The sequence below is a fragment of the Triturus cristatus genome, chromosome 5_1 (assembly GCF_964204655.1).
Source record: "Triturus cristatus chromosome 5_1, aTriCri1.1, whole genome shotgun sequence".
In the NCBI taxonomy this organism is placed as follows: Eukaryota; Metazoa; Chordata; class Amphibia; order Caudata; family Salamandridae; genus Triturus; species Triturus cristatus.
In genome coordinates this window covers 215,094,601-215,110,854 of record NC_140587.1, presented here as the reverse complement: position 1 = coordinate 215,110,854, position 16,254 = coordinate 215,094,601, and the positions used below count along the sequence as shown (strand labels likewise).

General features: G+C 43.9%; 1 protein-coding gene across 18 annotated transcripts in view; it reads right to left on the bottom strand.

The window, feature by feature from the left end:
• Positions 1 to 16,254, bottom strand: part of PTK2 (protein tyrosine kinase 2) — a 799,547-nt gene that overhangs the window by 387,770 nt on the left and 395,523 nt on the right. For 17 of the 18 annotated variants that reach the window (XM_085604846.1, XM_085604845.1, XM_085604850.1 and 14 more), the window contains one exon: positions 1,545 to 1,624. In XM_085604846.1, coding sequence (XP_085460972.1) covers positions 1,545 to 1,624 — 80 coding nt within the window. The remainder of the gene's footprint in view (positions 1 to 1,544; positions 1,625 to 16,254) is intronic. The other variant, XM_085604851.1, reaches the window with a different exon arrangement.

The window sequence follows — 16,254 nt, the reverse complement described above, 5'->3', positions numbered from 1 at the left end:
GGATGGATCTATCACAGCGAGCTGGACCTGCAGAAGCAAAAGTCGGCACAGAGACTAATTACATACTTTCAAGCACCAGCAGAAAACATACAATAGTCTTAGTATGGAGTCTGAGGGGCAACGTAAGTAATCAATTTAGTGGCAGTGGCAAATAAATGCTGGGAAAGCCATTTAAAGAACAAGTTACCCTTAGCTGCGTATACCCCTTTCCTTGTAGTTGGTAGCTTCCTGGCCTACAGGGGAGGCACTGTGGCCGATCACAGAGATTATGGCGCAATTCAGGTGGTTAAAACAATGAGAGACCTACAGGACCCCGAGAACCTTTCTAGACCTCAAACAAAATGCAAACCTACATATTAGAGAATTTCTTATAAATGGGAGAATGATGAATGAGCTGAGAAGACTGTGGGGGGCAACTAACTTTGAACCATCCGCATACAAAGTAATGCAGATGCTGCTTTCACTGGGATCAGGAAGGAGGGAGGTCATGCTACTGTACAAAACTCTACTGAATATTGCCAAAAAAGCATTTAGACCTAGCGGAGAAATGGCTGGCTAGTCTAGATTGGGTACTCCATGACTGGCAAATGACATTGAGCTGCATGCCCTAAAAACTCTTAAGAATGCACGCTTTACACTAATTCAATTGAATTATCTGCACAGAATGTATGTGAGGAAGATATGCAAGATGTACCTGGTATCAGGGGCCTAATGCACTAGAGGCAGCCTCCTGGATGTGGCATTCCTACATATCGTCTAGACTTACCCACCAATAGCAGAACATTGGGGAAAAGTTATCAAGCTACTTTCCGACTCTAACGGGCAGTAAGGCGTAGTTGAAACCTAAAGTGTGCTTGATAAGTTTAATACCAAGCCCGAAGGAGAAAAAGGTCAGCAATAAATGTACAGACTTCGCATTAGTACTGGGCAAGTGGAGTATAGCAATGGCTTGGAAGTAAACAAGACCACAAGATGCTAGACGCTGGTAATCACAAGTCACGTACTGGCCCTACTGGAAAGCACAACACTCCCCAGGGATCGATAAAGAAGGAAAAGGGAGCTAGACTCGGTAAGAACTTCTCATACTCACCGAAAGAAATGAGTGACAAACAAATGAGAAGCCCTAACACATTTTGCGGGCACATTGACGTGGACATGCATGCTACCCCAGGGGTAGTCCTTTTGCGACACAACACACCTATCGCATAGCATACTATCACTCTCCTGCTAATAACCCGAGACATGCACCAGCTGTGTTTTAATATTCTGCCTTTGGGAGGATGGGGTTCATTTCTCTTTTTTATTCCAAACATGTGTCTTTAAAAACCAATAGAGGCTTCGGATGCTTAACTACAAGGACCTGAACTGTGCAAGAAAAGCCTATAAGAACTGCCAACCTTAATCAGGCTATCAGAAGGTGTAACTCGTTAGTTTTACAAATTCATCAGATGTACACAATCTGTGAAATACAATAAGGATATTTTGGAAAAAATGGAAACCTTAAAGAAAAGAATATATTTAAAAAAAATTAAGACCAATCTCACCGGATTTCAAGACAGCCTAACTTCAAAGCAATTTCTTGGTCCACTTGATCTGCTATTTCCATCATGTAGTCATTTTTTACCTACAGAAAAAAGCAGAACTGTAGAAGACCGATAACATTTTCATTAGCGCAATTTGACACTTTTTTTGTAATATGGCACAAGCTGAAAAAGTTTTCTTGCTTAAAAAAAGGAAATTAACTGCATTACTTACGTGAAATAATTCATCACAAGTTTTTTTGACTTCTGCTGCAATAAAACAGCGTTCAAGAAGCATTGTGCCAAAGGGAGGTAGAGCGCAATAGAAGATGAACGATGATCAAGTCCGCCATAAAACTTGCATCCATAATGCTTCTGGAAAGTCTACTGGGGTCATAAAAATCCGAATATTTTCCAATTTTTATAATATTTGACAGACTATTTGTTTCAATCAGTTATTATCATTAGCTAGTAGAAATGCTCCCATGTCTACTAGCCGCCAACGTTCTCAAAAACGTTTTTAAAAACAACAATTACGTTAAAAAAGTATTTCCTTTCCCTAAAATCCTTACATCTCCAGGACCTGTCCTAAATGTTTGTGATGCTGGAAGGACAATCTCGCTGCCCCACCTGCCATATCCCAGGACACTGAGGTTTAGCAAATAGGTGCATCTTGGGCGGGACGACTGCCCCGGTCAACTCACCACTCACTTTCAAGCACTTTTTTCTTAATCCCAGGACCTTTTTTTGAGCATTGGCTCAAAAGGCATCGGTAAGAGAAAGCATGAGAGGCTTGTAGGTGCTTTTCTTTTTCTCCATGAACCTATCAGCTCTGAAACCAACTTTAATTTCCCATGCTTTAGAACCTGCCTGAGGTACAGGCGTAGTAAAAAAAAACAAGTGTTGCTAGATAATTGATATAATGCATTACGACCTATGGGGCTTCCGACCATGTTGGGAGCCAAACTCTACCTTACTGAACATGAGAGGATACTTTCTAACTGCGGGAGACAAAGGTAAATTAACAGCATTAATCCTACTGGGACGACCAGAAGGTTGACCTACCTTATCCACTCCACAGCTTCCATTACCAACTAAATTAAACTAAGTAGTCAACAGATCAACAGTGGCAGTGGGTCGGGGCAAACTGGAGAAATTACTTTAACTAAGCTATGCTCAGATGCTCCTCTTAGGTGCGCCAAATAACAGTACAACACATCTAGCTACTGTAAACTAGGACATCGAAACAGGAACGAAGTCTGACAAAATCCAACTATGCGCAATCAGGCTTTTGGGACGTTCACTGGCTGTTGTGAAACAACCTTTCCTTAAACTACTCTCTGTGGCTCAAAATGTCTTTTGAAGATAGAATCCATGCTACCAACCCTCTGGTAGCCTCTACTGCACGATTTGGCAAACCTTTCGGTGATTCAACTATTTTCCTTCAGGGATTGCAGCTATGAGAATATCTGCCCCGCTACTCTTTATTTGCAGCAGAATGGTGGGTGTGACTTACATGTGAGTGAATAATTACTATTACCAGATGCTTTCAACACAATTTACTGCCTCTGGGCATAAGCATAGACGTGACTGATAAGCGTCCCCCTGGCCAACCTCATCACAGTTGCCAGCAAAGTGTCACCAGGATCTTATTTCAAAGATTTTTTTAAAAATAACTTTCCTTTGGTAAAAATGTTCTGGTGCCTATACCTTTGAATATCCTCCCAGACATCGGATTGGTCGGGAAAGCTCATCCTTAGTAATGGCACTCCAGAGGTGGCGCATGCAGGTTCAGCCGCAACTGCGCCCACCGGACATGACATCAGAGTATATTCGGCATCAACTGGAACACGGACACTTGCTTCTGTAATTTTTTTCTGTACCCCAGAGAGGCATTTAGAGAGGAGCCAAGAGAGGACAAAAGAGAGTGACACATACACTTCTATTCTGTGCAGGGGGACAAAGATATTTAATATTTTGGCTAACACTAGCCTAGTAAGAGCTTCCTACAGAGGGCAATGGGCAGGGATACGATGGGCACGTTCCACAGTGAAGAAGCTTGGACAGCTAGTCCTCCATAAATTTAGTGGCATAAGAGCCCTCCGACTATTCCGGCACACCAATAATGTGGATATTATTGTGCCAGGATCATCTCTATGCATCTTCTATCCCAGCCTTTCAAATAAAAGAAAACGTATTTAACAGAGCAGTAAATTGCTCGTGGAGCTCCACTGTTTGTGGCTTAAGTTCTTACAAGGAGGTTTCACTCTTCTTCACATGTTCCAAAAGCTTCAGTTGGTTGTCTTATAACAGTGCCAACTGGATCACCACTGTTTCCACAGCCGATATAGCTTCCACGATGGTGTGACAGATCAGGACAATTTTCTCAGTTGGGGGGTAGCCTAATTTAGCCACTCCATGGACGCTGCAGGCCTATGGGATGTGCCCTCTAGTTGATCTTGCGTCATGGTGTGGGCTATGAGCAAGGGGCGAGGTTTTTGAGTTCTGAGTCTCCCTATCTGGGAGACAGCTCAGAGTCTACCTACATGGGAGAGTAATGGAGTATCTGGAGTGCGATAAAGCCTCTTGCACCTCTCCCCAGTGATGCACTAGGATGGTGCACAGGGGAAATGATGGCAATGATCCACCGTGGCAATCTGTGTCATGGAGACCCATCTTACCCCAGATCAGTAGAGAGCACGGCGGTGAACAGAGGGCGCACAAGCAGTCTCAACCTCTGGCAAACTGCCGAAGAGGTAGGCACCCACCCGTGCAAGTAGGCGGCTGGATGCTCTGGACCTCGTTTGACAAAGAGCATGATTTAGGGACTAAATACAAGTAAGTCACACATTGCACTCAGTGTCAGTTCACGACCAGGAAGACCATCCATGAAGCTTGTTGCTGATGGGCCTATAGCGCCCATGAAGCAGGTTCCGCAAAATGGTTAAGTGCAATCCTGTAAAGAGCAGCAGTGGCTAAAGCAATCATTCGCCCTTCGTGCCGTGGGGTAATTGTCTGCCAGGAGTGGTACCCGCATCATCCAGGAGGGTGACCCAGGGAGGCATGAGCTGTCCATGGACTCGGAATCACTTTGCAGGGAGGCCAGAAGGTTTCTTACGCAGACAATGTAAGGTTTGTGCCAGGAGCAGGGGGCCTGGCCCTGGGTCGCATGGGGTGCTTAGCCCATGAGGATTCTCGGATATAGTGTGCCCACGCCCCGTAAGTGCAAATTATGGTAGATCTTCAACATTGTAGCCTCTTCAGGCCTGGGCGCAGGGTCACATGTACAGAGACTGCAAATTAAAATGTAGTTCACTTTTGCACCAGAGCAGAGCAATGGGAGAAAATCCAGGCCCAGGACAGGCAGAAGCCACAGGTCACACAGCGGTATTGTCTAAAGTGTTGCTGTAGGGGGCTAGTCAAGGTAGATGAGGGCCTGCCACAAAGATTAACTGGGTCTCAGAAGGAGAAATCTCCATGGGCCCCCTGTGGTGTATGTAGGGTATGATCACTGCTACGCTGTCTCCGGGGGCCACCAGGGTGGGTCAGCTCCAAAACCACACACCCACGCAGTGCAGATGTGCGCTCATGTGCACAGACCCCATCCGCACGTGTGGGGGAAGCAGACTGTGGCTAGATGACCATCGGCAGCAATTGGTAGTGGTTAGTGGGCAATAATTAATAGGTAGGGGCGATATGAAGGCGAGGTCGCTTTCTCACAGGCATGCTGCGTCAAGCCTAGGTCACGCACTTCTGCAACCCGTCACATGCACTGCTTCCAATGTCACAGACCCCGGGAGCAGGTTAAGCCTCAACCGGCACGTGAGAGCAGCTTGCTCAAATGGAGCTACCAACGCTAAACTAAAGTGCGCTATTGGGACCCAACAGCTCCACACGTGAGAGACCCAGGGACATGTCCATAGGGTCAGATCGCCTGGACGTCCAGTCTATGGCCCAGAGGAGTGAAGATTAGGTGGGCTCGGTCGGGAGCTCACTGAAAGAGCGCCAACCATCTTGTGGCACCACACCCCCTTATCAGGGCGAAGATGTTGCTACTCTATTTCGTTCACGCATTGACATCTGCTTATTTTGCCTGCAGATGCTTGATTTCATTATTGCCAACTGTCTATATCATTGTCTCAAGGTTCTGCTTCTCCTCAATACTTTTTGTTTGTTTCGCTGCAGGTTGCCGGGCTCTGGCTGTCTGAATTATTTACTTCAATTTTATTTTGGGGACATTTAGCATGCGTCTCTGAAGTTGTGTTGAATGACACTGTAGTAATAAAATGCTGTAGACTCCAGTATATCTTCAAGCCAGATGTTGATTACTGGAAATGAGCCCATGACCAGGTCAGATTCTGGTAGCTCTGAACGACCAGCAGCAACTGCTCATTCAGAACCATGGACACCACTCTGGAAGTGGAATGTAAATCAAACAAACAGCAGCAGAATGCAGAACATATACACTGCATGAGGCTACTACCTCCTGACCTAATGAAAGGTGAATGGAACATCACCCAAAAACCATCTGTGATCTCATTTGTAAAGGGGATCATAGAAAGTACAAGAGCATGCCAGTGACCTAAGCGTGAAAATGTGACTTCTCCATATTCTCTGTCTGTCCTTGCTTTGCATGCACTAGTGAATTTAAATCCTTTGTAATATGGTTGGTTTGTGGTGAAAACAGTCATGAAGTGCCTTCACAACCCTGTCATAATCAGTTTTAGGTTAACTCTCCAGGTAGGACACACAGCAAGTTATAAACTTTATGCCCACAAAATGTATACGTTTTCTTTTTTGTGTGTTACGTCACTTCTGTACCTTCTAAACAGTTTTTATATTCTCCTAGCTACACTACCCCGGGAGCCCCCTCCCAATCTCTGTATTAACTAACTGTGGTTCGAAAATTAAGCAAAGCTGCATCATCAAAATATTCATATTCCTCAGTGCCCTGCATTGACCTTCATTTAGGAGGGGTGCGGTGTCCTCATTTTCTGAACTCACATTTTTTTTGCCATTCATTGCCTTCATTTTTACTCTATTTCATTCTCTTTCTTTCATCGGCTCCTATTTAATATTCCTGCTAGCGACCGTTGATATTCTGGCCACTAGATGGTGCTTTCACCTCAATCTGTAATCAGCATTTTGTATTTTCTGTGGTGATAATTTATATTGTTATGTTGACTTGTACTCACACAGTGTTCTGTGCCAGCTAAGTGCCACCACCTCTTGTCATTCTGATATTACTTGTGAGTAATCTAAAAACACCATGAACTGCGTATATCATTATACAATTTATTTAAGAGCTTTTTGTACAGCACACGTCACTGGAAGTACCCACACGGCATATTATATTAGAGAGAGAATGGTTCAAGAATAGATATAGGAGGCAAACGCTTTTGAGGGCATCTAAGGTACCGTACTACCTGGGACGGAGAGGTAAATTCTTGACTGGTTCAGAGGTAGGGCCTCTTCTGGAATGAACGAAGTTATAAGTCTAACCGGCCGGCCAGGGTGAAGGGTGCCCAGTAGTCGTAAAGCCAAGCAAACGAAAACAGCCAAGGCAGAACTGGTGCTAACTTACTAGCAGGGTGTTTCCTTCCACTTGACTTATTGTTTATGTTTAGGACTAAACATGTGGACAGCGACTAATCTGATTATAATTAGGACTTCCGGTTTTATGATATTTATTTTTTCAACATCTCCGTCTGTATCCATATCTATTTTTCTGCCCCCATGAGCTGTAACCATATTTATTTTGTCTTTCGCGGACATGTTACGTTGTAAAACTGTACATTTCCATATTTAACTGATAAACGTTGAAGTCTGTGGTGTTTTGGTTATTTAAGCTGCCAAATATTACATAACAAAACACACACAGGTAAAATTAGCATTATTGTTATAATATAAATAAGTCCATTGATGCCGAGATGTAAATCAAATGAAGATGGTTTATTGATTAAGATTGTAGATGGTAAGATCAGCATATATGAACCCCACCAGGAGCAGCTCCCTTGCTGCTCAGCCCATCCTTCCAACTGACACTCATCCACCAGGCATCCCCAACATTCCATTACATCACATGCACCAGCATTCTACAACACATCCACACAGAACACATGCACTCTGGCTGAACAGCAAGGCAGGGAAGCAGGAAAGATGCATGGCAACGAATACAAGATACCACAATTATACCACAAATGCATGTTGACATATGCTGTTAAAGAAACTGCATCCTGTTTTTAATTTCCCATGCTGTCCATATGCTCAGCTGTTGGCCTATAATTCATGAAGGACAGCAGAGTCGCTTAAAACCCCGATTTTCTGCATTTATCCACTTTTAAAAATAAATGCAGACAGAAAACACTGTTTTCTGTCTGTATTTATCTGTAGAAATCTGTAAAAACGAGACATTGGGAGCCTTAATTATAATTTAACTATGCGTGGTGTTGCTCTTATTTTCTCATTTTACGATGTGATTGTGGTGCGACCGTAGGGAGTTGGACAGAATCCTCCGGGAGACCGTGGGCGACGCAGGTCAGACAACCCTCCGAGGCCACGCACACCTCACGGGAAGGGTCACGCGCCAGCACCTCACAGCCACGGCTGTTCCGTAACGGCAGAAGCGCGCACACGAGAAACAACTTTCAAAGGTAAAATAAACGGTTACAGATGTGTTTAGGAGGGGCAACTTACAGGACAACAGATAAACTGGCGTAGAAAGGTGGTGGCTATCGAACGATATTGCCAATTGGGCAGCCACACAGAAGACTTCTCATGAACACAATTTGATATTTTTAAAACAGACCTGTCAAATATCAGTGTGTCATTCTGGTCCGCCTAAAATGATACAGGCAACAGAGGTCTGTGGATTTGGCCAACAGTTAAATGAAGGTTTGTTGCTGGATATGAAGGGCAAAAACGATACGTAGAAGGGATAAAATGGCAACAAAATTCTGTAGGTGGAGATTAAAAAGCCCAGTAAAACCATGCGGCTGTTGAAGGTGTGTAGCTGGAGCTAAAGACTCAGACTGTATGGATGTTACAGCCACACCACTGAAATACAGCAGAAGCTGATGCCCAATTAATCTATACAGGAAACAGCTGAAGCCACAATGAAAAACTCTTTGGTGGGTTGAATCCCAGAATACAGACCTGAGGTAGGAGTATGTTGTAAATGGACAGGAGTAAGCAGGTATCTCCTTGTAGAGTAGTTTATTAAGTCAGAGCAAACACAAGAACGGACTCTCCACGACAGAAGCCAACAGCAACTGTCTTGGAAGAGAACCTAGAACTCACACGACAATAAAGAACATAGGAGAATAAACATTCCATGAGCATAGAGAACATTGAGCATGTACTACACATCTTCTTCCTTTCTAAAGAAAACAAATAAAATAGAGCAAAAACAAAACAAAAAAACACATCAACGTACAAAATCTTGCAAGTAAGCTGGAGCCCTTCTAAAACGTGGGGTGCGATTAGAGACCAAAGGCATGGGTAAGGGAATAGGATTAGATGTAGACGAATCCCCAGCACCCCCAACCACCTGAGGTGCAGCAACAGCAGAGTGAGACTCTAAAGGCAGAGAAGCCAAAAGATACCCCCTGCTTCCTTCTTCAGAAGAAGGAGATTCTCCAAGACCTTCCAGAGAAACACCTCTTCTATACAAAGCCACCCGCCTGAAATTCCAACATTCCCCATTGTTAAGAATGACACAATGATCCAAAACCTTCTTAACTGTAAAAGGCCCCTGGAATTTCGACAACCCTTTAATTATCCTGCCCCTTTTTACCTTGACCAAATCCCCCACACAAAAAGGACGCACAGGAGAAGTAGGCAGCAGTGCAGAAAGATTCTTTTCACCAGAAACCACCCTCTTCATCCAAGCAGGAATAAATTTAGAACCAGGGACTCGCCCCCTCATGATTTGAAAAGGAGACAGCTGACCATCAATTAGGGGTGTAGTGCGATATGCCCACAACATTTCATTGACCATTTTCCTTACAATAGAACCATCAGAAAAAGCCATCTGTATGATGCCCTTTACCTCCCTATTGGCCCTTTCACAGATTCCATTGCCTTGTGAATTGTATAAGGATGTGCGATGATGAGATATCCCACACCCCATGAGAAAGGATTGCATATCAGAAGAGATGAGTTGGGTACCATTATCAGTAATGATTATATAAGGAAGACCCTCATCCTTGAACAAATCTCCCAAAAATCTGATAGTGGTGTCAGTAGTAATATTGTTGGTAAATTCCACAACTAACCATTTTGAGTAGACATCAACCACCACTATGGCAAATCTATCTCTCTCATGTAACTCACCCATAGGACCAATAAAATCTAAACAAATAGTGTACCACGGTGAACCTGGATTAGGTAGATGCCCCTGCGAAGTACCAGGACAAATCTTGAGTCTCTTTTCCCCCTCTCTACATGTTGGACAGTTTTCCACCCAATCCACAACCTGAGAATCCATACCAGGCCACCAGAAATGATCTTTAAGACGACGTTGAGTGAGAGTTTGACCCAAATGCCCTTCATGTGCCAAGGCCAAAAGTTTGCTTCTTAGGCCACAAGGAGGTATGAACCTTTCCCCTTTTGCAATAAGGTTGTCCCCTACAAGCGAGAGATCATCCAAAACCTTGAGAAAAGGACGCACAGAAACTGACACCGCACTCTCCCTTCTGGAGCCAAGCGAGATAAGTTTGATAACCTCATGCAACGTTGCATCCACAGCCATCTCTCTCTCCCAATCACAAGCTTGAAAAGCCCCTTCACCAACAAACACAGCATCTTCCACTGAAGCTACCGCAATATCATTAGAGGTGCTGGAAGTCGAGGAATCAATAACTGACCTCCAATCTAAAGACAACCTTGAAAGGCAATCAGATTGAGTGTTCTTCCAGCCCTGGATATGTTGAACAGTGTATTGGAATTCTTGGAGCTTAGAAGCAAGCCTAGCCAGTCTAGCAGAGCCCTTGCCCGTGCCCCCAGGAGAGAGAACTTTTATGAGAGGTTTATGGTCAGTTTTCAGCACAAACTTCAAACCCCACAAATAAGTTCTAAAATGTTCCACCGCCCAAGCAGCAGCTAGAGCCTCCCTCTCAATCACCGAATAATTTTTCTCCGCATCAGTCAAGGTTCTAGAGGCAAAAGCAACCGTACACTCAGATTGATCATAAACTTGCGATAGCATAGCTCCTAAACCAGTAGCACTGGCATCCACCGTCACCACAGAAGTCTTTTTAATGTCGAAAGGAGTAAGCACTTTTGCATCACAGATCTCTCTTTTGATGGCCTCAAAAGACTCTTGCAACTGGGAAGACCATACAAAACTAACACCCCTCTTTAGAAGTGACCTCATAGACACAGTCTTATCCGAATTTTTTTTTACAAACTTGGAGTAATATTCAATAAGTCCCATAAAGGAACGCAACTGATCTTTGTCCTTAGGCCTAGGAGCAGAGTGAATAGCACGACATAAGTCCTGTTTTGGGCACACACCACTCGCACTAATAGTGTATCCTAGATAATCTATCTGTTCAGTCAAAAACTTACACTTGTCTCTGCGCAACGTCAGCCCAGCCGACAAAAGCCTATCCAAAACAATCCTGAGAGTGACATTATGTTGCTCCTCAGAATTACCATAGATCAAAATGTCGTCTTGAAAAAAAAACGGTATTGCCCACACCTTCAAAAAGATCAGTTACCATCCTCTGAAACACACTGGCAGTCGAAATAAGGCCAAAGGGCAAGCGTGTGAATTGAAAGGTGCCAAACGGTGTGATGAAGGCTGTCAAGTGTTTAGAGTCCTTGTGAAGATTAATTTGGTGATAAGCACTTCTAAGATCCAACTTAGAAAACACCCTAGCACCATGCAGAGTAGTGACCAGTTCTGAGATATTAGGAAGGGGAAAAGTATCCGCAACCACACAGTCATTCAACAACCTCAAATCAACACAGAAGCGGAGTTTGCCATCCGATTTTTTTGTAACGACAATGGGAGAAACCCAAGGTGAAGCTTCCACTGGTTCAATAACCCCAGAAACAAGCATATCATCGATCATACTCTTAACCTCTTGCCTGACAACTATAGGAATGCGCCTGGCTTTGTGTTGTACTGGAACAGAATTCTCCTTTAACACAATACGATGGGAATATCCCTTGAGCTGACCCAAACCCTCCCTGAATACCAAGTTGGCCTTCTCTAGGATATCCTGTAAGCCACTATCTTCTACAACCATTACTTGTGGAGAAGCACGGGGGTTGACAATTATCCCTAAGTCATACTGATGGATCCACCCAAGTATCGCTGGACCCACCTTTGACACATAAACCTTGCCGTGTATTTTCCTATATGAAAAAGTAATGTTCGCTGTGAAATACCCCACAATGTCAATGGTCTCACCTTGATAACCACCCGGGGAGATGTCCTTGGGTAAAAGACACCTAGAACCCCATTTGTCCCTGAAAAGTTCATAAGGAATGATTGTGTACCTCGAACCTGTATCCACCATTAAGTACACTTCTTTACTATCAATGGTGAAGAGAGCTTTAGGCCTAACCTTGCGCATATCATCAACTTTCCCTGCAGAGTCCTCATCGATGACTAAAATTTTATGACCCTCCTCATCAAATAGAACAGAGTCTTCGACAGTAGTGACCGAAGAGCGAGGTTTGCCGCGACAGACTCTCGCATAATGGCCCATTTTACCACACTTAAGACACTCTTGTTTGGCTGCAAAACAAAATTTTGAGTCAGAGGAATGGACTGAACTACCACATCTGTTACACATGCGAGATGAAGACAACTTTTGTGTACTTGATGGTTTGGGAGTAAAGTTCTTTTTAAAAACATTTTTGTTCTTCACCGCAGCAACATCAGACAGTTCACCAGAGGCAAAAGTTTGTTCTGAGTACTCTTGAGTCGAGATTTCATTAACATCACTAGAAGGCTTCTTCTCCAATTCTTTCATATATCCTTGTGACTCTTCTACAATTTTTGCTAACTCAATAGCGGTTTGTAAGTTAGGATTTTTAGCCGCCCAAAGACGCTCTTGGACTTTCTTATTGTTACATTGTACAATAAGTTGATCTCTAATGAGCTCGTCAGTCATATTGCCAAACTTACATTTCACAGACATTTCTCCAAGTCTCTCCACAAAGTTATCAATCGATTCGCCCATCTTTTGACCCTTGGTATAAAATCTATACCTATTCATGACCAAATTCTCTTCTTTGGCATATCGGACTTCTAAGCAACAAATTGCTTCCTTGTACTCATCTGGGACAGGTTGGCAGTTTGCCTGTAAGGCTTGTGGTAAATAGCGAAAAATGCGTTGACCTTCTTTGCCCAAAGAACCCAGTAGCAGGGCTTTCTTCCTTTTCGCAGAATACTCTTGTGCATCCAAAGCGTCTAGATAGTTCTCAAACATCAGGAACCAATCATCCCAAGAGATGCAGGGTTGACCAGGACTAGCTAGAAAACTTGGAGGGAGAACTATCGACGGATTTTCATTGGTCATTTTAATTAAAGAGAATTTGCGCGCATACAGAGAAATAAATTCAAGAACAAGGAACGGAATACACACACACACAGGAAGAACAACAGTACCTGGGTGTCTCTTCATGTGTGTATCGCCGCTGTTACTAGCATATGGCACGAAGGAAGATCGAGGACAGACGGTGAATCGCGGCCGTAGTCTACACACACACACACACAGGAAGAACAACAGTACCTGTGTGTCTCTTCACAATACACAAGGCGTGTGTATCGCCGCTGTTACCAGCACATTGCACGAAGGAAGATCGGAGACAGACGGTGAGCCGCGGCCGTAGTCAAGGCAACAGTGTAAGTAAACAAAGATGGCCGCCACGTACAGGGCGTGTGGACGTCAGAGCGTCAGAGCGTAAGAACGCTAGAGCTCCTCACACCGGACATCAGATTCTGAAAGGCGAGGATTCTACTACGCCGCTGCAGAAGAATTCTACGACGTCACCATTCAGACTGCAATCACCAAGAGGGACGGAGCTCCTCCTGCATCAACTGTCATCTCAACGCCAGACGGAACAGGAGACAAGGCAGAAGGCAACGATGAGTAGCGACTTGCAGCTGGAGATCCCCACGACTTGGCTCAGCCTCACACACCACCAAATCGCACTTGCAGCGACTCGATGCACTTCAAGCGACTCAATCCTGTACAACGAGTCTTGAAGTCAGGATTGTCAAACTCACTGCCTCAACGCTGACGAAATGTCGAAAAATCGATCCTTGGGCCGATGAAGACGTAAATCAGGAGGCCAGAAGTGAATACCAGAAGGTAAGCGTGGGTGTGGAGGGTGAAGATCTTCCGCTCTTGTGAAAGAACTGCTGTGTGCCTTGAAAATGCAGCGTAGGTTGATAGCCAGTAGTCGCCAAAATTGTTGTAAATGGACAGGAGTAAGCAGGTATCTCCTTGTAGAGTAGTTTATTAAGTCAGAGCAAACACAAGAACGGACTCTCCACGACAGAAGCCAACAGCAACTGTCTTGGAAGAGAACCTAGAACTCACACGACAATAAAAAACATAGGAGAATAAACATTCCATGAGCATAGAGAACATTGAGCATGTACTACAGAGTAGTTTCCCAAAAAGATTACATATGGAGTACAAGTTCCAATGAATTGCTGCGGTGAGAGGGTAGATGAAGGAACCCGCCGTCAGGCAGAGATTAGTGCTGACAATTCACAAGAAAGGTTTCCTGTACAGAATACTACAGCCTGTGCATGATTTTTGCAAACAAAAATACTCAAAATGGAAGTCTTGTAGTGCTTCACTGCTCGAGACCAGGTTTCCATGCGCTTCAATCAACTCATTAACCGAAACAGAAGTTTTGGCACACACTTCCTGGAGAATATTACAGGGGAAATCACAGAACACGGAGTGTAAAGCATACATGCACAGAATATGTGAAAGTTAAACAACAACAAAAACTGAAGCGGTCTGTTATATCCTGATTGTACTTATGTATGTTTCGCAGCCTAGCTGTTTCTCTGTTGCTCGGCCAGAGTGAGAGTTGGTATTGAAATGTTGGTGTGACTGTGATGAATGGAATGCCTGGGTGCCTGTGTGGATGAGTGGGGACAGTTGGAGATTGGCTGAGCAGATAGGCAGGCTGCTCCTGGTGGGGCTGGCATAAGAGCTGAACAGGCTGGTGTAACAGGATTACCAGGATAAGGACTAATGTACATATTTACCATCCAGCAACCAAAAAGTTAATCAAGTTATTAATAAAACTCAACTCGGCTACGTCTGGTAAGGCACAACACTGTCTACTTGTAAAACTAGTGTCCCCTCACAGAGTATGCCTGCAGACAGGTGCATAAATAGACCAGACACAGGACAACTCTTGAGTGGCTGTAGGATGTACATCTAATAAAAATACTGCTGAAGCACTAAGGCAAAAAATACAAGAATGAAAAAGGCAGGGGATGTGTACTCGAAACCCGACCTGATATAAACACTCTTTGATACCTATTCTGAAAGTGGCATTACAAAGGTGCCTTGAGCCCTAATGCAATTAAGGACCATCATGGGTTTCCGCACATCCCTGGGGTCCAGGGCCCCTGCTGCACAGAAGATACGTAGGTCCGTGGTTATTGGGAAGATAACAGAATAGAGGAAGTAAATCTGCATTTGAATTCCAGGTGAAAAGCAGCATCTGCAGTTTGGAAGACCAGGAAAGAAAGACTAGCAATATAACATGTATATTCAGACGACTGGTGAAGAGCAGTGCTTAATTTAAGCAGATGGGGCCCACCGTAGCAATTTATTTTTCGTAATCAGACTTTGAGCCAGAGCAAAAGAGAGAATAACAATGACAAAGGGAGAAAACAGGATGAAAACAAGCACTTGCAATGCAGGGCTCGAAAAATCATAAAAAATGCACTAGACCTGCAGGTCTAGTAACTTACAAAATCTCCTCGACCCAACTGAAATGCACTTGACCTCTAATCTGGAAGCTGAGCAAATGTGACATGTTAACAAGATTTAAAAGCATTTTTATTGCTCATTTACTTTGTGAGCAATAAAGATGCCTTTAAATCTTGCTATCTTGTCACATTTCGCCTGTTTTCAGAGATAGAGGTCAAGTGTCAGTTTGTATTCCTACTCCCCAGTAAGGGCGAGTAGGACCTAAAAATAGCTTGTGCTGAATTAATCTGACTTGCAAATGCGAGCGGTCAAGTGAATTTTTGGAGCCCTGCAATGCAATAGGTCTCGTATTCACATAAGTTTGAGCTACTGGCATTGTAAATGACCATGCCTTTTATTTAGGTTTTGGGTTTTAAAACCTAAATAAAAGGCATTGTCAATTACAATACTACTAGCTTAACCTCTCGCAAATGCGAGACCTATTGCATTGCAATAAAGGGCCTTCTCAACCGCTTCTTAGATTGTAAATATCAGAGGAACAGACTGGCCTGTGACGTCTTCAAAATAGTGATAAATAGTGCAGTGAAGAAGATGTGTAAGTGTTGTAAATTACACAATACAAAGTGTGAAGTGAGAGTTACATATGATCCGCGCTATAAACACTAACAAAGCGCTAAAACACCCTTTGCTCTGTGATTACACTGTTGCGGCTCAGGAGGAAGAGCGGGGTGTGGGGGGGAGGCTATTTCCTGCCCTCTCTGTGATTTGAGTGTGCAGTGTGGCATTGCGTAATGTAATTGCTATATTTG